The 27,127-nt window shown below is 37.1% G+C and overlaps 1 protein-coding gene across 1 annotated transcript in view; it reads left to right on the top strand.

Moving 5' to 3' along the window:
- Window positions 1-3,584: 3,584 nt before the first annotated feature.
- MS3_00007491 (uncharacterized protein) overlaps window positions 3,585-27,127 on the top strand; it is a 56,696-nt gene continuing 33,153 nt past the window's right edge. The window contains exons 1-15 of the mRNA XM_051215774.1: window positions 3,585-3,898; window positions 3,933-3,985; window positions 4,025-4,181; window positions 4,216-4,238; window positions 4,268-4,400; window positions 4,479-4,735; window positions 5,702-5,889; window positions 6,106-6,340; window positions 12,828-12,989; window positions 19,194-19,448; window positions 20,288-20,357; window positions 21,587-21,757; window positions 23,203-23,470; window positions 25,010-25,059; window positions 26,310-26,536. Coding sequence (XP_051066310.1) covers window positions 3,820-3,898; window positions 3,933-3,985; window positions 4,025-4,181; window positions 4,216-4,238; window positions 4,268-4,400; window positions 4,479-4,735; window positions 5,702-5,889; window positions 6,106-6,340; window positions 12,828-12,989; window positions 19,194-19,448; window positions 20,288-20,357; window positions 21,587-21,757; window positions 23,203-23,470; window positions 25,010-25,059; window positions 26,310-26,536 — 2,328 coding nt within the window. The 5' untranslated portion in view covers window positions 3,585-3,819. The remainder of the gene's footprint in view (window positions 3,899-3,932; window positions 3,986-4,024; window positions 4,182-4,215; window positions 4,239-4,267; window positions 4,401-4,478; window positions 4,736-5,701; window positions 5,890-6,105; window positions 6,341-12,827; window positions 12,990-19,193; window positions 19,449-20,287; window positions 20,358-21,586; window positions 21,758-23,202; window positions 23,471-25,009; window positions 25,060-26,309; window positions 26,537-27,127) is intronic.

The raw sequence follows: 27,127 nt of genomic DNA on the forward strand, positions 1-27,127 counted from the left end.
AGTATTTAAATCTAATGAACGGAACTTAGTGTTACAGAATGGAAATAAACTAAAGGATTCAGGAGTTTTTGTCCTTAAGGACATGCTACCCTAAGACCATGTAAAAGAACGAGAATCTGAAAAAGAACTAAAACTTAGATAGGGTGCTTTTGAAAAGGTTATAAAAATTATGAATTTTCAGGTTGAGAGGCGTCGACAGAAAATGACCACGAAGCCACTATGGGTACAACACGAAGTCATTTAAATAGGCTTCGGATCTTTTTCACAAATGCTCGAAGCTTGTTAATTACGTGATCGGAACTAGGTGTACAGATTTACTCTACCAAGCCAGATGTAATCGCAGTCACAGAATCTTGGTGGACACAGACAATAGATAGTATAATACTTTATTTTGAAGGTTTCACACTAGTAAGAGCGGACAGAATCCAGAAGCATAAAGGTAGGGTTGGCTCTGTTGATTAGAAATACTATCGCACTTGCCATCATTGATAGTGTATCCCACAAGAGTGGGACGCGTGAATTAGTTAGTTGCCGCTTGAAATGTAAGGGACAAGAGTTGCTGATTAGTTTGGTCTACTGCGTTCCAAGTTGTGATGTAAATGAAGTCTTGAAAGATGGTTTCAACACTTGGTCTCAAAGTGGTCAGTGTCTAATCCTAGGAGACTTCAATTGATTCACGGCATACTGGAGAAACCTGGATTGTCGGAAAACTCTTTCGAGCAGGAACTAGTTAATCAGCTTATCACATGCGCCTTAGTACAGCATGTGAAATAAGCCACTAGATACGACTTGGACTCTGAATCATTCTTACCAGATCTTATATTGACCGGTTTGCCTTATTCCGTTATTGAAGCACGGTGTGTCGATCTACTTTTAACTTGTGAACCCAAGATAAGAATTAAACCGAACACCATTTCAGGAACCGAAGTTTATTCGCAAATCACGTATAATCGACCCAAATATCGTTCTAATAACAATCATGCCAGTTGCGAAATAAAACGTCAATTTTTTAGATTCCTGGAGCATAAACTTTCAAATACCAAACTCAAGTCAAAGAGTAATCAAAATGTCCGAAGATAAAGATATGGATAAACAAGTTTAGAAGTTGAGTAAACTGAATACACCCAAAAACAATGAAATTAATAATATTCAGTATACCAGTTTTTAGTCAGTTACATGTCTTCACTTCTTCCGTAACAAGCACTATGGGGAGACAGTAATGCTTCATCATTAGTGGAGGGAGACTATGGTAAAGCTCAAACTACTTTAGCAATGTCTGTACCGTAGAGACATCCTTCCCGTCGGTTTGTACAAATCCTAACGGACATACACTGGATAATGTGACTATTAGAGAACACAATGTCTTTGATCTGCTAAATAATCATGATGTAAGCAAATCCATGGAACCCAATTATATGCATCCTAGGTTAATAAAGGAATTAGCTAATTTTTAATTTATTCGTAACCCAGGGTCGACTACCAAAAGAATGAAAGAACGCCTTAGTAATTCCTGTCCTCAAAACAGGTACGAAACATAAACCTGAGGACTAATGACCCGTCAGCATGACCAACGTGGCTGTTAAAATTTTAGAGAAGATTATTAGGAATGAGCTTTTTACGTATCTTATTGAAAATTGGATTCTTTGGAAAAGCAGTTTGGACTTAGAATAAAATATCACGTGTCTCACTAAATTATTGGTAGCACGTGATAGTTAGTGCGCTCCTAAAAACATTAAAATTTACCTATAGACGTAGCCTACATTGACTTCAGCAAAGATTTTGACAATGTTCCACACAACTGACTGCTATGTAAGTTAAGAAATGTCAGAGTTGGGGGCAGTCTACTAATTTGGATGATAGACTTCCTAGTTGGGCGCCAACAAAGAGTACGGATGAACTCTAAGTTGTCTGGCTGGAAAATTGTGCTTATCGGAGCGCCTTAAGTTATAGTTTGTGAGCCAGTGTTATTCCTTTTGTATGTCAGTGACCTCGCTTGTCTCCTAGCATCATCGGTCTTGCTATTTGCTGACGATGTGAAGACACAGAGAGCTATATGAAGCAAAGATGAAGGCTTAGAACTTCAAGATGACCAGTAGAAATTATCTGAGTGGTCTCAGACTTGGCATTCGCCGAAGAGTACTTCCAAGTGTATTGCGATGCATATTGGTCATCAGTGTACGGATGCATGCACGAAGAAATACATTGACTTGAGTAGAAGCAGCAAAAACCCAGAAAACATCGCTGATTCGAAATAAACTTCGTACCAACATATAGAACATTACACTAACTGCGGCATTTTAGCACACTGAGACATTAAATTACATAGCTACACAAAAGAAATAACTGAAAGAAGCACAGAACGAAGAAAGCCGACCGCCATTGCTTACAAAGATGGCGCATGCAATAATTCCCGCCTCATTCTGATTGGTTGCTAAGCTGAAGGGCACATTTACGAAGTTGAGTTGCGTTTAATTGCAGCCCGATGAATAACATTTAGCTATCTATTGACCAGGCCCGTAAGGACTTAGTAGTCACCGTCAGCTAAGACTTAAAAACCATTGAACACTGCCGTGCAATAGCCTCCAAAGGTTTGAGAATACATAAGGCCTTTGGTCATGTCGACACTAGAACTTTCTTGACTTTGTACATAATATTCGTGCGAACTAAACCCGAGTACTGCATACAGGCGGCCAGCCTCTGCTTAACAAAAGACAGTGAGCTTTTGGTCAAGGTTCAGAGAATAGGGAAGCTCCTGTATGATTCTCGACTAGCCAAACTAAACCTATGAAGATGCCACAAGTATTTGTAGTTTGACAGCACTTTGACCATTAACACCTCCTATAATTGAATTATGCTTATCCAGCCACATTAAAAGTCATAAGCTAGGAGGTTCGAAGATATATTTAATAGGTTGTCAATATATCGAGAAATGACAGATCTAAACTGGCTGGCGGTTGCAGGAGAAGTTAAGCACGGCTTTCCCACTCATCATCTGGTGCGGATGCGTGACCAAACACCTTCAGCTAGGTGAGTCCATTAAAACTAATGTGATCAGCATAGAATATTGAAGACTTAGTGAGTTATTGATTTTAGGGATTTATTTATCGTTACACCTATTCCCACTATCATACCAAAGAACTAGAGGCGACTTGATTACAGTTTTCAGATTACTTGGTGATACATTTGCACCTGGTATTCTCCCATCTTCATTGTCTTCTAAAACAGGAAATTTGCGAGGGCACTCCAAAAAGGTTGACAAGCCCAGAACAAATTACTTGTCAGTGGAATTCAATGCCTCAACACGTGGTTGGAGCTCCATCTGTCAATTCTTTCGATAGAAAGTTGGGTCAACTAAGAGATCATCACTGCCAAGACTAACACAGGCCACTTAGCTTCCTGTTCTTTCCAAACCGAAACTGAATCTAATTTCGGATTTGATGGACTTAGTGAAATGGGATATATATTCCGATTGGTTAACTCTGGGAAACACTGAATTTACAAAGAAATCTACTTTAAATAAAGGTTCAACACGGATAATCGACATACTATCTTTCAAGAAAAATGGGATGCCTGACAAGTGAATAATTTTGCGTTACACTACTGACCTTCATCGTATCCAACGCCTCCTGTAAAAGCTATAGTGACATGTATATTCAATGATTTTTGTAACGACAGTAATAGCTGTCGTTTGAAGTGACGTGTTCTTGGCTGGCTTCGTAGATTCCCTCATAATATATGAAATAACCGTGAGAATAAAGGGGAATTTCCATATAAACTTAAAATATCCCCAACACTAAACTGCAAATATTCGTATAATAAATGAAGAAGTCAAAAACGTCAAACGTTATTTCGACCATATCTCAGAAACAACTGAAGGACATTCAAGGATATTTCTCACGTATGTGGTGTATATGTTTGAGTGTCATGGTTAGGTCAAAATGGAATTAGACAGGGAATACATGAAAATGGGACTGCCTTCGGATCAGTAAGACTAAACTTTGACTAAAACAGTTCTTGTACTTAGTTGGCGTTAAAGTCAAAGCCCTCAGATAATGAAGCCATTATAGATTCCGTCTTAAGGGATGTCATCGACTTGAACCGTGATAAGCTTCCGCAATCATCCTTGGTAAAAGTTCTCACTTCAGTATATCTAGACGCTAAATCAAAGCTTGGAGCCAATGGTAAGATTATGCTCCCTCCCTCACTATTTTCTAGTGTCACAGGATACAACACAGCAGGTATGTAAATACTTTTCTCTCATTTCAAGAGCTTGGTTTGCATCTCCCAGAATGCTCCTAAAAGTCCTTTAGATTCGAAGATGCCCGATCCAAACAGCAAACTAAGCCAATGCGCCATGTCAGTCTCAGAAAAAAACAAACATCAGTGGAGTGGAGATGAAGGTAAGTAGTGTTTATCGATAATAAGGTCCCAAATATGTATCAGATTAGTGTTTAATCATACTACTGTTTTATTCATAGCTAACTTGTCAACTCAAATCACTCACAACATATGGGATAAACAACCTGGTTGCTTGGATACACCTAATTTCCGGAAAATAGAAGCTTCAAATGTTGTTTCGGATACCAAAGTCGATTTCCCAACCGGTAAACCTAATCCCGAGTCCACAGGAAAACTGTCTAATTCGAACACAATTAGCGACAATCGGATAGATAATATTCCTGCTCTTACTCCTATGGCTTTTGGTTCTGGACAAGATGCTCATTTGTCAAAACAAGTATGCAACCTTTTCTTTATAGATTACTTAAGACTGTAAAAATATATTTCATTTGCTATCACTCTCTAGGTATTATTTTTGACTGATTTATAAATACCTAGGAGGTAACATTGTTTTCATGTGTGCTTATTATTAGCTTACTGACCTACCTTCAAGCTTTATGTTATGAAATACCAATTTATACCGTTTCGTAAACCTCACCTGTGACTGATTTATCCAGTACAGATTCACGTACTTGACTTTGAGATATTCATGTTTCGAAGGGTAATAATACCTATACGCTCGACTCGAAGTATATGACTTGCGACTTGAACCTGTAATCTGTTGATTGAGTTTGAATGAATTAGTCATAAAAATACACTTTCCCTCACAGCAGTACACAAATTTCATGGAGTCACATAGAATTTCACATCTTTTTCCCCATACCCTGACGCTTTTCTGCGATTCTGATCGTGTTAGCATCACATTTTTCATCAGACAGGAACTAGTTATAACACAGACAGACAGATTACCAGCAAGAAATGAAGTTGGAGATTTTGGGATTCTAACACTGTTTTCAATACGCTCGTTTAACCGTTTGTTTCCTGCAAGTCCGACGGTAGATGTAGAAAGCTACACTGTCTGGTTCTCTGTTATCAAACCAATTGTGGGTACAAAGGTAAAACTTCCATCCACCACTTTCTAGGGCTGATTGAAAACTGTCATTTTTTCCAAGCACATGTTTAAACTTCAGTTATGTTTTCTTGCGGTGTTGTTTGTTTGTGTCTTACTGCATGAGAAAAAATCACAACGAAATGTCCTAATCGATTTCAGCTCAAGGTTGAACATATATTAAAAAATGTATTTAAAAGAGGATTTGATGTAATTAGTGGAACCGTTTAAGGAGTTTCAAAAGCAAATAAAATAGTTTCCAGTCTCCTAGGATATATTTTCATATTTTATTTGAGAAGTCAACTTATGTTTCAGGAAGAAAATCGTCGGCAGTGGAAGGCTGCATTAGATGAACAACTGAAAGAGCAACAACTTATGCGAGGCAAAAATCTTCAGGAACTGCAAAAGGAGTGCGAATTCAATAAAATTCAGTCAGGATCTTCTTCAAATAACTGCGGACATTGTGACAACTCAAATGAATTTCATGGATTAAGTATATCGAAGTGAGTCTTTTAAAATACGTTTGCTTGTATTAGCTGGATATTGGAAGAATGAACTTTTCTCGAATACATACAGGGTATTTCCGAAAAGTAATATATTCACAATGTTATCCTCCATTCACACTATGATTTTACTGTGCTTCAAAACAATTTCCTGTTTTATCTTTTCAGTATTACACAAGCACGTCTATTTCTATTTTAAAAATTTGTTTGAAATAGCAATCCATCTAACAGCGCATTGGCATCACATCCTTCGGCTAGTCATTTTATGTCGTCAGGTTTCTTTTTACCTGATTCAACTGTTACCAACGATTTCCATGCATCATCTAGAAAAATGGATACTCCTAACCAACCCTGGAAGGTTGGTTTTAATCGTGTTCGAGGTTTTACTCAACAACTGTATATAGATTCCTTGGAATCCGCTGAACGTGCGCGACTTGCTCACGAAACTAGAGTAAGTTTTAAATTAGATATATTAAGTCCTTTACCTCTGTCCGTAATAATTGTCATTATAATGTAAGCTTTCTGTAGATAACTTCGCCTGGAGTCCGTCCAGGGGCTACTGCCGGTCCCAAGCCCGGATAAAGGAGGAGGGTTGGGCATGGGGTTAGCGTCCCCATCCCGTAGAAAACTAACTCGCCAAAAAACGCTAACCAGAAAAAATTATTCAAACCTTTTAAACTCTGCCCTGGGACTCAGAAGGTCTTCATTTAGAAGAACTATGACGCCTCATGATGAAAGCCGAATTCCTTCGGTAGTTACGAGGCCGATGCCCCTTTTGACAACCAGAGCGACCATTTATTTAGATACATGGAATGTTCTTACAATGTGGGACACCGGGAGAACCTTCCAAATTGCTGCAGAAATGAGAAGATACAAGCTAGAGGTACTTGGGATCAGTGAAACACATTGGACACAAGTTGGACAACAACGACTAACTACAGGAGAGCTCCTGTTATACTCCAGCCATGAAGAAGAAAATGCACCACATACACAAGGAGTTGCATTGATGCTGTCCAAACGAGCACAAAATGCACTTATGGGATGGGAATCTCATGGACCAAGGATCATCAAAGCCTCGTTCAAAACAAAGAAAGAGGGTATTTCAATGAACATCATCCAATGCTATGCGCCTACCAACGACTACAATGAAGACGCTAAAGATCAATTCTACAATAGGCTGCAGTCAATCGTCGAGAAGTGCCCAACAAAGGACCTGACCATTCTGATGGGAGATTTCAACGCCAAGGTTGGAACGGACAACACTGGATATGAAGACATCATGGGACGTCACGGACTGGGAGAAAGGAACGAAAATGGTGAGAGATTTGCAAATCTATGTGCCTTCAATAAGCTGGTCATAGGTGGCACCATATTCCCACATAAACGCATACACAAAACCACATGGACTTCACCGGATCACTCTACACAAAACCAAATCGACCATATTTGCATTAACAAAACGTTCAGGAGGACTATAGAGGACGTGAGAACCAAGAGAGGAGCTGATATAGCATCAGATCATCACTTGCTGGTCGCCAAGATGAAATTGAAACTCAAGAAGCACTGGACAATGGGGCGGACAATATCACAAAAGTTCAATACGGCCTTTCTTCAGGATACTAACAAACTCAACGAATTCAAGATAGTCCTCAGTTACAAGTTCCAGGCCTTTCATGATCTACTCAATGGAGAAGGAACTACTGTGGAGAGCAACTGGAAGGGGATCAAAAAAGCAATCACTTCAACATGTCATGAGATCCTGGGTCACAAGAAGTACCATCACAAGGAATGGATCACTGTTGACACACTGGATAAGATTCAAGAAAGGAGGAACAAGAAGGCAGCAATCAATACCAGTCGAACAAGAGCAGAAAAAGCCAAGGCACAAGCTGAATACACGGAAATAAACAAACAAGTGAAGAGGAGCATCAGAACCGACAAACGTAAATATGTGGAAGATTTAGCAACGACGGCGGAAAAGGCTGCAAGAGAAGGAAACATGAGACAATTGTATGACACGACAAAGAAACTCTCTGGAAATCGCCGCAAACCAGAACGACCAATGAAAAGCAAAGAGGGCAAGGTAATCACCAACATTGAAGAGCAACAAAACAGGTGGGTAGAACACTTCAAAGAACTGTTGAATCGACCAGCTCCACTGAACCCACCCAACATCGAAGCAGCACCCACGGACCTCCCAATCAATGTTGGCCCACCAACAATTGAAGAAATCAGCATGGCCATCAGACAACTCGAGAGTGGCAAAGCAGCAGGACCGGACAACATCCCAGCAGAGGCACTAAAGGCAGACGTAGCGGCAACTGCAAGGATACTCCACGTTCTCTTCAATAAGATTTGGGATGAGGAACAAGTACCAACAGACTGAAAAGAAGGACTTCTGATCAAAATACCAAAGAAAGGCGATCTCAGCAAGTGTGATAACTACAGGGGCATCACTCTTCTCTCAATACCGGGAAAAGTCTTCAACAGGGTATTGTTAAACAGGATGAAGGACTGCGTAGACGCTCAACTTCGTGACCAACAGGCAGGATTCCGTAAGGATAGATCGTGTACAGGCCAAATCGCAACTCTACGGATCATTGTGGAACAATCAATTGAATGGAATTCATCACTCTACATCAACTCCATTGACTATGAAAAGGCATTTGATAGCGTGGACAAAACAACACTATGGGAACTTCTTCGACACTATGGCGTGCCTCAGAAGATAGTCAATATCATAGAGAGTTCATATGATGGATTACACTGCAAAATCGTGCATGGAGGACAGTTGACAAAGTCGTTTGAAGTGAAGACCGGTGTTAGGCAAGGTTGCTTACTCTCACCTTTTCCCTTTCTCCTGGTGATCGAATGGATCATGAAGACGTCAACGTCTGAAGGGAAGCGCGGGATACAATGGACATCTAGGATGCAGTTGGACGATCTAGACTTCGCAGATGATCTGGCCCTTCTATCCCAAACGCAACAACAAATGCAGGAGAAAACGACCAGTGTGGCAGCAGCCTCAGCAGCAGTAGGTCTCAATATACACAAAGGGAAAAGCAAGGTTCTCCGATACAACACAGAATGCACCAATCCAATCACAATTGACGGAGAAGATTTGGAAGATGTGAAAACCTTTACATATTTGGGCAGCATCATTGATGAACAGGGTGGTGGATCTGATGCAGATGTGAAGGCGCGGATCGGTAAAGCAAGAGCAGCATATTTACAACTGAGGAACATCTGGAACTCAAAGCAACTGTCAACCAACACCAAGGTCAGGATTTTCAATACAAATGTCAAGACAGTTCTACTGTATGGGGCAGAAAGCTGGAGAACTACGAAAGCCATCATCCAGAAAATACAGTTGTTTATTAACAATTGTCTACGCAAAATACTTCAGATCCATTGGCCGGACACTATTAGCAACAACGTACTGTGGGAGAGGACAAACCAGATCCCAGCGGAGGAAGAAATCAGGAAGAAGCAGTGGAAGTGAATAGGACACACACTGAGGAAAGCACCGAACTGCGTCACAAGACAAGCCCTCACTTGGAATTCTCAAGGCCAAAGGAAAAGAGGAAGACCAAAGAACACATTACGCCGAGAAATGGAAATAGACTTGAGAAAAATGAACAAGAATTGGATGGAACTAGAAAAGAAGGCCCAGGACAGAGTGGGTTGGAGAATGCTGGTCAGCGGCCTATGCTCCATTGGGAGTAACATGTGTAAGTAAGTAAGTTTCTGTAGATATTTTAAAAGACTGGTGAAAAAGGCATTTTCAAAACTTACTTGGATCCAGATAAAATATGAGGAAAAAAAAGTTATACTTGAAGTGTGTTTGTATGAATGTTTGTAATACTACTCAGCTAGACCGAAGTAGTTAAAGCACGGTTTAAACTTATGACCTACTGGTCGTAAACAGAATGCTTCAATCGCTAAAGGACCATTTAAACTTCTAAATTTTTACAAGATTGTATATCTATTTGTGTTACGCTCCATATCTAGCAGTAGTACTATCACGTCAATGTAATGATATCGGTGATCAAACATTAACAATCTTTTGGTCTTTAATTTTGTTCTTTCCATCTGATTGTTCTCCGATGAACGATTCGTTTTTTGATTTTGGTTTTGCTGTTTGTGTCTTGCAAACACTGCATACACCCGGAATCTAGTCGAACTCACAAAACACACAACCTTTCAGTAATCTCTGAAAAACCAAAAGCTAGTTACAACCACTAACCATTTGTTTTCATTGATCATCTAACTTTATTTACTCAAACATGACGTCAGATACTATTAATATAGATTTTAAATAATTTTTTATATCATCAATAATGTTCATCATAAAATGTGTGGTAAACAGATTGGATTTATGCCCGAGAGTCTTGTTAACAAAGTTATGAATTTCGGTGAATCATAACCACTGAATTTGTTATGACTGAAACGAAATAATCTTCAAAATTACTATTCTCCTCTCATAGTTTCTAAATAATTGTACTCGCAACTTGGTTATCTCATTCTCCTCACCAGTATTTTTCAAAACTAGGTGACTAGAAGTAATCCAAAACAGGTAAAAGCGCAATAATGTATTTAGCATTATAAACGGGTTATATTTTTATTTACATTTTTAGGCAAAAAATAGGTTTCTGACTTATGAATGGACTACTGGGTTAACAAGCTCTTGGGAATCGTTGAAAAATAAGGTTAAATGGGAAGCGTCACACTTAAAATAAAGTCGTGAATTACCAATCACAAAACGTTTTTGGGAATACATACATTATTATTAGAGAAAGCTTAAGTCGGAATATAATACTATTCATTAATAAAAAATTTCAAACTAAGTATGGAAGTAAGATTTTCTGGGGTTTCTTACTTATACCATCCAGATCGGGAGCTAATTGTCGCACAACAGTAGATAAATATAAAACTTCCAAATCATTTTTTATAGTCAATGATCTTGTTTCTGACTGACTGAATGTTAACGTACCAGAAATCCTTCCTGCTATGTATTTAGCGATAGCCAATTCAACAGTCCATAACTTTTGTGTGTCTATTTAGTCTTTTATGAGTGTTGAGTATACTTTCGTCTTAGATGATCGTAAAGATTATCTTTAAAACTCTATGCCTTTACCTTTAAGGCTTATAAATGTTTCTATTTCAAGACTATCAGTTTTGTGCGTGGTGTTTATGTGGTTATCTGGATGCTAATTAGTAACTGGGTCTAAATAAATAATAATAATAAACGAACATTCCATGTATCTAAATAAATGGTCGCTCTGGTTGTCAAAAGGGGCATCGGCCTCGTAACTACCGAAGGAATTCGGCTTTCATCATGAGGCGTCATAGTTCTTCTAAATGAAGACCTTCTGAGTCCCAGGGCAGAGTTTAAAAGGTTTGAATAATTTTTTCTGGTTAGCGTTTTTTGGCGAGTTAGTTTTCTACGGGATGGGGACGCTAACCCCATGCCCAACCCTCCTCCTTTATCCGGGCTTGGGACCGGCAGTAGCCCCTGGAGGGACTTCAGGCGGAGTTAGTAACTGGGTCTACCAACAGATTATCATTCTATAATGTAGTTACGAATCCATTCGCTGTCTACGGTTTTATTTATTCTAAGTACAACTCATTTTAGTTGTTTGTGAAACCTAATATGATTATAAGCAAAGGAATAATTGTAGTACATCATAAACAAGTGTACAGTCAGTTTGCATCTGCTATTTGATAAGTCAATATGAAGAGTTCTTGTGAATAGTAAATTATAGTGGATTGAAAAGGTAATGATGAGTACACTGGATCATTAAGTCATCATCATTTAGCTTAGGAAAAAATGTATATCATAGTACATTTGTGGTATGCACAGGTGAGTTTTGGAACATACTTTCTACTATTTTATCGTTTTTGTATTTAATTACTGTCACATGAAAATTTTTCGATTGACGTTATGCTAATATTTTACATACTAAGTCAAAAATTTACAACTAACTAAAGGAAAATTAATTAATAAGTAAACATCCGACATAATCCTCCACTCTTGGCTTATGGGCTTTTTTAGTGAAGCCCAGATGCTATCATAAATTTAATCCGAATGTGTTAGACAAATAAAATGTTGAGCATACATTCTGTTATTTTAAATCTATTATTTGGATCTGCCTGTGCTCTAGCAAGAACCATCTTAGGCTCCAAAAATTTATCTTCAAAGTTATTACGTCAAAAAGTTCATTGTTATGTCATAAATATTGATCTGTGTTTTAGTGATCACAAGTCTCAGTTAAAACAAAGTGTACAATCTGAACTTTGTTGGTTTTTATGAACTAGCAAACTGTTAATACATTATTTCAGGGTGTTTTGAACATTGTTGAACCTAAAGTTTTACATTGTAAGATACATTATTTGACAATTAATGCTATTGGTTTATACTCATCAAATAAAGACATCAGTATTAAAAGTGGATTCGTGGGATATTTTTATGCTAATTGTTGTTTTGTAGTTATTTTCCCGAGGAATCATTCATCCATCAGCATATACACTTTTAGAGTAATCTCACATGTTTTTTTGTAATAAAAGGCTGACTGTATAAGTTGGTTTCATTATCTTCACAAACTTGTCCAATAATAATTTCCAAGCTTAATCATATGTATTGGAGATTGGAAGTATGACCATCTCATACTAGTCATTTTGTTCAAAAACTTTCCATCTGGAATCGAAATTCCTGTTAAAATAATCTCTGTGATTGATTTTTGTAGTTACTATAGCTGGTTTTCATTCTATTAAACTATTGTCTTTAACTGAAGTAAATTATATAGTTCTATGATATGCCTCATTTCCTTTGCTCATCAACACCAATATCTTATTAGGCTATCAACATCAAACATTCGGAAAATAGATTAGAAATACTCGTTAGAAATTTTATGATTCGTTTATTGTCTATGTTTTAGTTGATAAATTTGAAACAAATCGAAGAAAAACGTCGTCTAAAAGAAGAAGAGAAAGCAAGACTCCTTATGGAAGAGAAAATGGAAGAAGAGCGTATCTCACGTGAACGTCTTCGATTACAACAAATGGCCGAGGTTGAAAATGCTCGAAAGATAGCAAAAGATGTATGAGTATTAGTTTTAATATTAAATATTTTTATCATCCAATGTTATTCAAATACATTTTACTTAAGTTCATACGAATTTTATCTTTCACGTACTCTTACTTGCGTTTTCTACGTGTTGATTTCCTGGAGGTTAGTACATCGTTGAAATTATTTTTTAGATACGTTTATGGTTACAGATATGAGCTATACCACTTGAATTGGTTGTTTCAACATATTACTGTTAGAAGAATAATTATCATTATGAAATTTCACCTATTGGTAATGTTACTTTCAATGCTGTTACTTGTGACATCGGCAAATCAGTCGGGTTCCTGTTTATCTCTACAAATAAAATATTTTGCTGCTAAACTAACTCTAGTTAGAATGAATTGTTATAATACGAAAATAAATGATTTGCCATTTTAGTAAAATACGATAATACTCTGACAATAGACTGGCTAATTGACCTCAGTAGGAGATTTCAGTTGTTATAGGATTAGATCGGAGGAAAGTTTGAGGAGGCCTAACCAATTTATGGAATAAGTCATTGAAATCATTGACTTGGTCTAAGTCACGTTGGTAGATTCGGACTACCTCGTTAGTGTTTTTGCAATAACCGTGATATCTTCGATCAGTAGCATGGAACTTTTTATGATATGGCTCATAATCGTTCACAATGTCTCAGATACGTCAGCTCTTTATCCATTGATTTTGAATCCCTCATATAAACATTTCTACTTAGTCTTTTTTTATCGCCGTTGTTACTATATTGTTTTGATCTGTTTTACTATACACCTTGTTGATTTCATATTGTGCTAATTTGTATAACAACTTGGGCTAATGCACATCTGTGACAGGCTCTACGTCGATGACGACACTAATTGATAAATTACTGTACGGGGTTACCCCGACCGTAGCTGCTACCTTGACGTGGTGGTCGGACTTGTCTATCGTGATGACCCAACCGAGCTATATTGGCTGGAACATATGTTCCTGCAGGTTCTACAATACCAGGGAGGCCAATTGGAGAACGTTAAAACTGAAAGCAGCAACTCAAGGTCTGAGGGCAAAGTCGTACTGCTGACTTTAGAGGGGTGTGACGGCAATAAGGTGTTCCCCTCTAACAACCAGCATCTGCAGCGATGCTGCCTTCTCACAAAGAAGGAAGGGGTTGGAAAAGGTGGACCCTAAAAATGTCACACCTCACCTTACCTCACGGATTTCCGTTTCTGGCGGTAAGGTCCTTTGAAGAACGGAGCTAACTCGTTAAGAACTTCCCACAAAAATTCCGTGCGTGACTGGCCTCAATCAGTTGTCCCTTGGGCTCCGCGGCCACGCTCCCAGGTCGTTAAGACCAACACTAATCCGACTTCCTTTTCAGGTTCCTCAAGAAATACCCTTCCACGGTGCGCGCAGTCGGGAATTGACATCAGCCCTCATACCTGTAACAGAACACGAGGCCAAGTCAGTCACATTCAAATCCCTCCTACACTTCCAAATACCTCTCTCATCTCCATGACTATCCCTTCTCACGCCTCTTTATCACCTCGCACCGCTAATGCAAACGATTCGAGTACGTGGAACGTTATTCCTGGTCTCCTGAAACCACGCTCTAAACTACACATAGGAGCTTTTAACGTCCGAACACTGTGCCAAATAAGACAACAGGTCTCCTTAGCCAGGACTTCAGAATCTCGCGCCATAGATGTGTGCTGTGTCTCCAAAACGCGCACACAGGATCCGAGTATCGTCATTCACTTGACCTCACCATATCAAAGTTAAGAACCATCTCGATTCACGCTTCGTGTATCTGGAAGCCCTGATGCTGCTTCCCGTGGCCTCGCTGGCGTAGGTATAGCATCGAGTCATAAGGCAGGACCAGCTCTCTTAGACTGGATCCCAGTAGGCAGTCTTTTGTGCGCTATCCGACTAAACGGAACGGTACGGACTCAGAAAGATAGGGACATTCGTCATTGCCTCTTCGTCGTCTCTGCCCACTCTCCCACTGATTGCAGCTCAGATGGTGTAAAAGATGAGTTTTACAGAAAGCTTCCCGACCTCCAAAACGTTAGGCGCTCGGATGTACTAATAGTGGCTGATGACTAATGCTCAAGTAAGTAAACTAAGTAGAAAGGAAAGACACATGAGTGGATCGTATGGTATCGCGGCCCAAAGAACAAATAGTGGCGACCGTCTGTTGCAGCTATGCTCAGATAACCGCCTGTTTCTTGCAAACACCAACTTTACGCATAAGGAAAAACATCTTTTGACATGGCGACCCCTTAATTTGTCCCAACGTTGGACCCAACTAGATCACATTGCTATCAGCCACTGATGGAGGGGCTCGATAGAAGATTGTCGCTCATTCTGGAGCATATGCTTATACTCAGATCATGCTCCAATGCGAGTGCGTATTTGTCTACGTCTTACTGGACGTAGGAAAGACGCTGCAAGGAAACCTCTTAGGGTCCTACTTAATGATAGTCAACTTACTTACTTACGCCTGTTACTCCTTGTGAAGGAGCATGGACCGCTCACCAGCATTCTCCATCAAACTCTGTCCTGGGCAATCTTTCCCAGCTCCTTCCAGTTGTTATTCATTCTTTTCATATCTGCTTCTATTTCCCGACGTAATGTGTTCTTTGGCCTTCCTCTTTTTCGCTTCCCTTCAGGATTCCAAGTCGTATGAGTTCCGAATAATTTTGACAATCTTCTCAGGAACTCCGTAGTATCGAAGAAGTTTCCATAACGTCCTCCCATCTACACTGTCAAATGCCTTTCATAAGCAATGAAGTTGATGTACAGTGACGAGTTCCACTCAATTGATTGTTCGACGATGATCCATAGTGTTGCAATTCGGTCTGTGCATGACCGATCCTTATGGAATCCAGCTTGTTGATCTCGAAGTTTGGCGTCTACTGCGTGTTTCATCCAGTTCAGCAACACTCTGTTAAAGACTTTCCCTGGTATTGACAGTAGCGTGATGCCTCTGTAGTTTTCACATTTGTTCAGACCTCCTTTCTTTGTAATCTTGATGAGGTGTTCTTATTTGTAGTCCATCGGCACTTGTTCCTCCTCCCAAATCTTTTTGAATAGAAGGTGAAGTATGTTTGTAGTTATTTCGATGTCTGACTTCAGTGCTTCAGCTGGTATATTGTCGGGTCCTGCTGCTTTCCCGCTCTTGATTTGTCTGATGGCCATTCTGTTTTCTTCCATCTAATGCTTTTCTCCACTTGCTTGTTTGCTTCTAAGTACTCGGCTTGTGCTTGGAATTTCTCTGCTCGTGTTCGGCTGTTGTTAATAGCTGTCTTGTTCTTCCTTTCTTTGATTCTGTCCAGTGTTTCTATAGAGATCCATTCCTTATGATGATGCTTCTTGAGGCCCAGAACCTCTTGACACGTTGAAGTTAATGCTCTTTTGATAACTAGTATAGGGTTTGTGGAGATTATTAAGTTTTTGATTGAGATCATGAACCGATTGATGTTAGAACACCACCTTTGGAAACCTGGAAGCACTGAACGGCCGTTTCGTCCTATTGTGGGACTCCTCAGCAGTGCGCGTCCAAGATTGGATGCCGGTTCTGTGGTCCAGCTGGTTAAGCGTTCGCGCGCGAGACCGGAGGCCCTGGGTTCGAATCCCGCGAGCGGAGTCGTGGATGCGCACTGCTGAGGAGTCCCACAATAGGACGAAACGGCCGTTCAGTGCTTCCAGGTTTCCAAAGGTGGTGTTCTAACATCAATCGGTTCATGATCTCAATAAAAAAAAGCTTTTTTGGTACCTTTCCAGTTGTCCACCATAGTAGTTTCTTCTCCCTTCCATAGATCTTGTAAGGCTTGGAACATGTTGTTGTGAGCTATCTTGAATTCATTGAGTTTGTTAGTATCTCGAAGGAAGGCAGTATTGAACCTTTGTAGTGCTGATTGTCCGGTTCTTCTTTAGCTTCATTTTTAAATTGGCTACAACTAGGTGGTGATCTGAAGCTATGTCAGCTCCTCTCCTGGTTCTCACATCTTCCATTGTCCTTCGGAATTTTTTATTAATGCAAATATGATCTATCTGGTTCTCTGTGGTGTGGTCCGTTGAGATCTATGTAGCTCTGTGTATACGTTTGTGTGGAAATATTGTGCCTCCTATGATCAATTTGTTGAATGCACACAGATTTGCGAATCTTCCTCCGTTTTCGTTTCTCTCTCCCAGTCAGTCCATGTCGTCCCACGATATCTTCATATCCGGTGTTGTCTATTCCGACTTTGGCGTTTAGATCTCCCATCAGAATGGTGAGGTCCTTTCTTGGGCACTTCTCTATGATTGACTGCAGCTGCTCGTAGAATTGATCTTAAATGTCGTCGTTGGTATCATTGGTGGGTGCATAACATTTGATAATATTGATTGTGATCCCCTCCTTCTTTGTTTTGAATAATGCTTTGATGATTCTGGATCCGTTAGATTCCCATCCTACTAGTGCATTTCGTGCTACTTTGGACAACATTAGAGCAACTCTCTGAGTGTGTGGAGCATTTTCCTCTTCGTGGCCGGAGTATAGCAGTATCTCTCCCGTATTTAGCCTTTGTTGTCAAGCTTGGGTCCAAGGGGTTTCGCTGATTCCCAGTACTGCCATGTTGTATCTCCACATTTCCGTTGCTATTTGACTGGTCTTCCCGGTCTCCACTTGTTGACTCAGAATATGCCGATGACATAGTTCTATTTGGTGAAGATGCTGACAAAATGCAGTCTTCTGACCACTTAAAGCAACAATGCAAGTATGTTCGGGATGCGATTCTCCCCCTGGAAATGCAAAATGTTGCTTCAGGATTGCGTTGCATCGACACCCGAACTAATGATAGGGAGTGAAGTAGTTGAGCGTGTCGACCGCTTCACTTATCTTGGAAGTCTGATCAGCCTTTGTGGTCTGGTGTGTGACGAAATCTCAGCACGGATACAGAAGGCTCGACCAGCTTTTGCCAACTTGCGTCATTTATGGCGTAGGCGAGATATCCGTCTATCAACCAAAGGATGTGTTTACTGCGCAGCAGTTCGTTCCGTCCTACTTTATGGCAGTGAAACGTGGCCGGTAAGAGTAGAGGATATTCGTAGGTTACTAGTATTCGATCATAGGTGTCTTCGAAACATTGCTCGTATATCGTGGGACGATTGAGTAAGTAACGGAGTTGTTAGGAAACGGGTACTAGGTAAGGATGGCAAATCGATTGATGACGTGGTGAAACTTGATCAGTTGAGATGGCTGTGACACGTGTTACGTATGCCCAACCACCGGCTGCCTCGACGTGCGATGTTTTATGATGTGGGAGTAGGTTGGAAGAAAGTTAGGGGCGGCCAGACCAAAACATGGCACAAATCCATAAAGTCACTGACAAGTAAACTGAGTCATATTGATAGGTGTAGACTACCTTGTTGGGGACCGCGAGATGATGGCAACCGATGGTTAGAGACTCTGAATGACATGGCTCAAAATCGTTTGCAATGGTGCAGGTGCATCCACTCTTTGTGTTCTCCCAAATTTTAATCTTCTGAATTCGTCATGTCCTTTATTTTCTTTCCAGATTTATTTCACTGTTTTATACTCTCTAAATAACATCTCCAAACACTAATGTTTCCGATTACTGCTTATACTCTTACTACCTGTACCACTACGGGATTTGAATCGACCACTGCATCTCTGTTCTAATGTGGTGTGGCAACTCGAACTGATGTACTTACGTACGAAGTTCTATGTTGTTACTGACTAACTGACTGATACGAGGTTACATTGTACTCACATACACGATATCTGACTAAGGTTTTAGGGGCAGTTTAGAGAGATAATGTATTTACTTAAAGTACAAGGAGTCGGCTACAATTCAGTCGAAATAAAATTTTTGAGTATATCACTAGTGAAATCAACAATAGGAAGTTGACAAGATTGTATCGTCTTGCACATTTGGCGTAATTGAATATCTATCTTTGCTTATTTACTAATCAACCGGGAAATCATAACGTTATTACCCAAAGATAATTTAACGTAAGTAGTATTTGGAATTATTTCAAAAAATTAAACTTATCAGTAGAATACTCAACACTAAAATTAAATGTGACTAGTTTGTTCGTTGTCTGTTTTCAAAATTACCGTCAACCGTTTAAGCATGCACGAAGCAATAGGACTAGTCTAACTGACTACTGATTCCAAATATTGTTAATTCTACCACATACTTTTGTTTCTCTTCAGATGGAAGAATTTCAACGTACACAATACTTATATGAATCACTTGTTCGCGCTCAAGAAGAAGCGAAGCTGACTAAAATTCAAAAACATCCATGTTACTCAGAATTAAAACGAAACAGGGATTCATTAAGTCAAAAAGCCGTCATACAGTCTGAATTGCTTGTCCCATATTTGTCTGTTGCATCTGAGGTTGAAAAACAGAGTCAAAATAATCCTTTGTATGCTTTCCTATCTTCATCCGGTTGTAATGCGCCAGATGTAAGTCAATATGTTGTGATGATTATTATCAATATCTTGATAAATAGGATTTTTGTAAGTATGTGTTTATGGAAATGATATTTGTATTTTTTTGTGCTTCATCAAAAGAAACAGTATTGGATATCGTTTATTACTAATATCATTACCTTTTACTAGTTGATTTGAATAATATTCATAATTATGAAGCTAAATTTCATTTCCTACATGCAATTGTTATGTCAATAAAGTTCACTGTCCTATGATCATTTCCACCTCAACATTTAATCTGATAATATGAACTGATGCCACTGAGTATGTTTATCACTTCACTTTTTCTGGTCTTTAACTAATCCCAATCTAACATCCTATATTTAGTCAGTCTATGAAGATTAAAGCAAAATCTTTTAAATAAAGGTTGACTAACTATTGACTTAAATTTTATACGTAGATGAAAACTTACTGACATGATTATTTGTATCGCTAAATTACTGTTTATGAGCTTCTAATACCATCAGTTATACTTGTGTTCCTTATCGAGCTTAAGTGTATTATTTGACAGTCAAATCGTGCTCTATTTTACTATATTTAGTCCATTTTTGAAAATCTTGTTTTCTTTGTTATTTATTACTCACAGTAAATATCCAGAGGTGTGACAAATTGATACAAATTCGTAGTGGTTAGTTCTATCGCCAATCCATTTACTTAGTTATATTGGTCATATGTTGAATACGATGTTTAAATTACAGTAGTTGTTAACAGATCCTTATGTAATTTAAAGATATTTTCCAGTATTATTGTTTACATTTGGTTGTACATTTTCTTACTCAGCATCTGTTGAAATCTATTATATTCATTTGTAGTCTGTTGCATATCCTAAGAATTCATTGGCTGTTCAAACTTCGTTTCCCGAAAATATCGGCATTCAAACAGGTAAACAGATTCTTTCTGTAATAAAGTTAAGTTTTATCGATTTATTTTTCGCGCATAAGTCAGTAATTACCACCCAAGTAGTCTAGTTTATTAATTGCAGTTTAAGCGATTCCGCATAGTAGACTTGTAAGTTATGAACATAATTAGCCATTATGTATCAGTAATATTTTAAGTCTCTTGATATAAGCATTTAACAGCACTTTTTAATGCTTAACTTAATCCACACTCTCTGTTGTTTGCAAATTTCGTACTGAAATCATACTATGTGGACCTAAGTAGACGTTGAGGGTTTTAGAGATCATATTATCTAACTAAATTTCTGAAGTAAATTTTGGCCAAATTTTAAAGTAGCATAGTGTCATATAAAGTTCTATAGGATATGATCAACTTCTGCTGTGTAGTGTTTGTTCTTTGATACTCAAATCAAGTGTTCTATTTTTTTTCGAAGTTTTCACACTGATTCAGAGATATAAGCCTGACTGCATATTTTATGTTGAAGTATTCTAAAAGTCCTACATGTTTGTTGTCATTCCTTTTAAGTCATCTGTTCATTTTAAAAAGATACTAGCAACTCACAACAAGGAGAAAAATATATGTCGGGGCTTCTGGTTTTTGTTCTTAAAATGGTATCCTTTTGTATTGTTATATTTCATACGTAATTTTGGTTTTCAGAAAAAGTCCAAACTAATGTTAAAATATTTGCTTACTTCTGTTGGGATGATTGGTTTTTCTCATCATCTAACGATTAATTATTATTTGTCAGTTAAACAAACCACTTAGAAAATAGGACTTGATTATTCTTCCGTTTCTAATTTAAACTTTATTCACTTTAATGATCAACCCAACAGCTATGTAAATCCTAATATGCGTAGTTGTGTTCACATCTTCCGTACTTGTCTATGAACTCACTTGCTAGGTAGCGTGAACCAAGTTGACACTGTCTATATCTGTTTCTTTGGCTTATTCAATACACTTGTCTCCTGATAGTGTGTAGTTCGGAGATGTTTTAGGTATTAGTAATGTGTGGCAAAGTAATGCAGATACTATAACTTACTATCACATACTGATAAAAAAAGCGTGACGTTTATTTATCATGCTTAACAAACAGTAAACACTACCCCTATCAGGAAAACCTTACTTTTATGTATACTTATATCATTGAGAATGTTTTCAAGTTATGTTGTAGACAATATGCAAAATGAAATGTTCTCATTTCGAATCTATTTTAGAAAACTTCGAATGGACCAATTCGAAAGACAAACAAGTTTCGAATAATCCAGATTCGAAAAATCAAAATAATGGCACTCCTGCTCACAAACTAAAACCCAGTGACAACAAATCAGTAAAGAATAATCTGAGTAAAATGTCTGTATCTGTGTCAAATCAACAAAAACAACAGTGTGAGTGAATTTCAAATTCTTAACTAATTCTAATTACAAATAATGGGATCAAGTACTGATATAATGTTCTAATTTTGTGTTACTTTGGATACCATACACAATAAAGACTATGGTTTCTAAGTGGATGAATTACTAGCGTATGATAGTTTTTTCTTTTTTACACTTTAGGATCACTATAGACTATCACGCCTTACTTTCACCAGTGACACCTAATATATATTGTGTGAATTCACTCTTTCGAGTTAAATTTATTTTCTACAATTTTTCCAAATACATTAGAAATTCTAGTAGTTTATGCTGACGATGTTGTGTAGAAAGACAGTTAAAAGCTTCACGACTAAATCGGCCAGCTTAATTAATGCTGTCTCACTAAAATTATTTCCTCAAGCTACAAATCGTCACCACATCAAAGTGACTAATTGGTAATAAATTAAGATCAGAACACCAACTGTTATGTCGAGAAAAATAGATGCTTGAGGTTGTGTTGGGACCCATGTGGGCAGTAATGATAGGAACACAGTTGTATGATCTCGGTCCAATCCGGTTGTCGATTACTTCACTTGTGTTGGCTTATGGACCGGTAAATTTAGTGCCAGAGTGACACACCGATCAATGAATAACTACCAAGACTCCAATGCTTATCGACCCTTGAGCTCCTTCTAACCCCATTGACTAATCGAAAGATGAAGATAGAATTCAGATCAGTTCTTTATTGTACTCAACGCAAATATAACTCAGAACTCATACGCTAATATACCTGAAATGTCTAACCACAAAAAAATTACACCTGCTTCGGTTTGGGCACCCGGGCAGTATCACAGCCCTCATACATATCGAATGAGATTTGTGTGGCGCATATGTATTTGGTGCCTCTTTGTACCATTATCTATGTGTTGAAATAAATAATAAATAAATAAAAAAATTACATTGCGTGCATAACCTAGACATAGGTTATACAAAATTCGAGTAATAGGGGGAAAAGGCAACTGATGGTAAATCCGAAATGATAAGATGCATGACAAGGAATAATGGATCAAACAAAAGGTTAAAAATTGGAGGGTGTAAAAATACAACAATCGAAGGGTCCACTAATTATATGATAAAAATATAAATAATAACCCTTCGTATCAAAGTCTGGAAAGGTATACTTCAGCACTATTCGTCCCATTATATCACCAACTTCATAAATTATCCGAGGTAATGGCAAATTAATAAAACATGACCAGTAATTACACTACAACCGTTTGTGATGAATCCACTTGGTAACAAGAGGAAGACTGGTCTTTCGAATGAAATCTTATGTATCAATACACATAATCCTAGTAATATTTTATTCATTCTTTGTAATGTTTAGTAATTATTTCATCATTTTATTTTTTTAACAATGTATTTAAATAATTATATTATAATGTTGTATTCCTTTTTCTCTCAATGATAAAATGCAGATCGACCAAATCGATTAACCTCAAATTATAAACCTACAAATAATAATAATTTAGTTAATAATAAAACAAAAGTATCACAACTACTAAAAGGTAAACGAACTTCAAAATCTCAATCATTTAATTCTGATTCATATAATAATAATAATAATAATAATAATAATAATAATGATAATGACTTTTCTAAATCAGCCAATGAACAATCAAAATTATCAAGCAGTAATAGCGCACAAACAATTAATTCATTTACCGGTACGAATAAGTTCGAAAGGTATAGTTTTTTGTTTTTGTTATTACTGTTCATATTATTACGTACTAATTACTTAAGAATGTTTCAATTTTACTTCTGGTAAGCCTTATACAGAATAACTCGTCCGTGATGAGAATCGATAAATCATAGATATACACTTAGTAATAATAACGTGTAATATCAAGAAACCATCCATTGTATTATTGAAGAAGAATAAAGGCATTTCAGCGTAGACATTATTTTCGACGATTTCATTTATTAAAGCTTCACAGTCGTATATACAGCTAATTTACCCACTAAAAATAGTAGTCTATAGTAAAATAGAAGGATGTGTAATTTTGATAATTTGAATTGATATCGTGTCATAATTTTTTTTAATGAAAATCTAATATTAAAAGAAAGTTATTATGTTATGTTATTATCAATCGTTCATAGAATATCTTCACCTCAACATATTTGACCAGCCTTTGAATTATTACATTATTGTCGGTCGTTTTTAACGATTTCTGGACATCCTAAAAAATTGATGTAGGTGTTATAATCTCAGATTTAAATACCGTTCCACCTACTTTAGTTTGGGCAGACGCTTAGTATCGTTAGTTTTCAAACAAATGTAAAGTTAAGTCAGTACATAAACTTCTTTTCAGTAATTGAGTAGTTACCATCATGATGATGTCGTTCAGAAGAACGATGAAAGCTCCACGACCAAACCATCCAGCTCAGAGAACAAAACTCCACCAAAATCATCCACCTGAGCTACAAATCCTCTCCACCATCTCAAGATTCATATTTGTTTAAATAAAACTGGGGTTCTGTAAAAGAAAAAAACTTTGTCCTCGAACATCAAACAACTGATTGACTCCTTTTTTATTCTACTAATGTAAAAAGTATTCAGAAGATTATACTCTAAGTAACGAGAGTAAATCATTGTGTCATTAAAGAAAAAAAGGCAATTCAGCGAAGAAAATTTTCTTTGCGACTAAATCGTTTACTTAAGCTTCACAATTGTATTTGTAGTGATTTAGTGAATGTATGAACCTATGAAATTCTAAAAAGAAATTACATCATAACGTGTCCTGAGATTTCGTGTATCAGAAAATAAAGAATTTTAACAACTCAAAATAACTATTGTAACATGCTATTGTCAATATCAATACAAAGTTAGTAACTAAACTATTTCACAACTTCTTGATCTCGTAAGAAATAAAGGCTCAATCCTGAGTCGTCTAGATAAAGCTTCTGGCATTACATTCATAAATCTCCATAATTACATCATAAAACTGCCCTCGAAACTATCAGATATCGACTAGTATTTTAAAGAAATTCCTCCAAAAGATGCAACAAAATAATTGGCGTATACCTCAATCTGGTTTCTATGAAAATTGACCTGTCCCCTTTACTCATAAAGAGGACTTGTTCATTTTTCCATATCCTTCTTATCTGATCGATTTCTGTTCTGTTGTTAATGTGACGGCTTAGATGGCTATGCTATTTTTCTTTATTATAATCAATAATAAATCAACATAAAGTGTTCATTATTCATATATTTTTCGTTAACAGTAGATCTGTCCAAGATGCAAGTAGTATGAAATCACGTATTCCCATACCGAGTGAGCTACATGAATACTTTTCTTTTTTTGTTAAGAATTAATAACTATTTATATTTAATATCTACTCTTTACATAATATAGAGTAGTAGCTTAGCAGCTATAGTGTTTAACTTTCAACCATTAAATCATAATCTTGGGTTTCGTTCTATCTACTGGTTCTGGTGAACGGATAAAATCTTCAGCTTTCAAAAACGGACAGATCAAAGTCGAGTACATAAATGTGTACTTGTTTATCAAGTTGAGTTATATTTATTACATTTTCGTTCCAATAATGTGATAGCTTGGACCAGTACCATGGCCAACGTGGTTTATGATTGATAAATGATGGCAAGATTTATTTCTCTGGTTCCCACTACTTATTACCCAACTAAGTGGAGCTAACATTTCACACATTGTTTGTTTTATTTTAGTAAACCCTCCGAGTAATCCACTCATCAATAGAATTTAAATAAAATTATCCGCATGCCTAATATACTGTTAAATTGATTTTTTATCTTTTTCTATCAACAACTTCGTCTGTTCCAGATTTCAGTTCACTTGAATAAGAGCTTTAGCTTTCTTATCATATATTGTTTAGCCAATTAAAGCACTGCCATTAGGATTGAGCTCATTTGGTTACGGGAATTACAGGTTTCCTAGTTTTGTTTAAAATTAACTAACATATAGTGTATACTTCTGGGTCCAAATTCGAGGTTAAACAAGATGCTAAAAATTCTTAAGTGCGCTAAATTGTATTTATATTTATTGTGTACAAGTTTTTTTGTTTCTGAAAATGGCATCGTCAATGTTCTCCAAAATAAACTAGAAATATTGTATCCTCGTTCTCTCTGCTACGTTCTTAACTCATCAATAGATTCGCACTCAATCTGTTTATAGAGTCCGATGCTATGTCAACTATGGATCATAAGACAGTTCAATACGAAGGTTTATTCAGTTTGTTCCCCAAGGTTTCTCCATGTTCGTCTGTAGAAACTGATTCTCGGAATGCATATGATTCACCATGAAAATTCACATATCCCACTGCAGGTATTAACCATTACATTTTATTCTGTAATGGAATGCGCAGATTTGATGTATCATATCATCATACATAGGCTCCATAGAGAGATTGAACAATACTCTCACGATTGAATGTTGACAGCTGTCACTTTTTTTTAATAAAGTCAGCTTTTATGTACTAATTACTCTTTTTTAAAATATAGTGTCTTGTATTTCTTTTTCAATAAAATAAATTTGTAAATCGTTTCAAGTATCTACAGCCTACAGTATATCGTCAACTTCAATGCCAAAACATCAAGTTTCAACTATCAACACTGAGTCTCTAAATAATACTACATTTCTTAATCATGAAAATCCTTATGGGCCTGCGGATCTTATTCGTACTTATGATGTATTGATTCCGAATGATGCAAATATAATATTGCCTGTCAGTCATGAACCTGGTGTTGTTGAGAATACTAGGAAATCAGAAGGCAAAGTAAAGTCGCTCTTAATTTTATATATATATATATATATATATATATGTCTGACTATATATAGTTTTAGGCCGACCTTCATTTCTGTGAGGTTTTGCCTCAGTCTAACAAACTAATGTGATTAATGTGAAATTATGTATATACTTATTTCGTCAATTGAACTCCTTGTTTCATGTTGAATTCATATTACAATCATGATAATTTTAGTGTTACAAGTTTAAGTGTTATTACTCATACTATTAAAAAATTTAATATATTTATTCTGTAGTTTAAATCTACACAATATGACATAACATATTAATTAATCTTTTCCTAAGGAAGATTGAGGACATGTTATATTCAAGTTATTTGCATACAGCATATTCATGTAACTTACTCGGTATCTTAAAATTGTTTATTTTTATCTGTTTCATTTAAATATAGGATATACATCATAAGCAAATACTGTGCTCTCTAACCAATCTTTTTAACCTCTCAACTCAACAATATATGTATATCTATACCTGTTTATTTGAGCTTCTCAGTAAACTCTTAGACTAATAGACATAAGGAGTGTTAGTTGGGCTTTCTTAGCATTTGACACGTCCACGTGA

Source organism: Schistosoma haematobium, chromosome 4, assembly GCF_000699445.3.
Source record: "Schistosoma haematobium chromosome 4, whole genome shotgun sequence".
Lineage (NCBI taxonomy): Eukaryota > Metazoa > Platyhelminthes > Trematoda > Strigeidida > Schistosomatidae > Schistosoma > Schistosoma haematobium.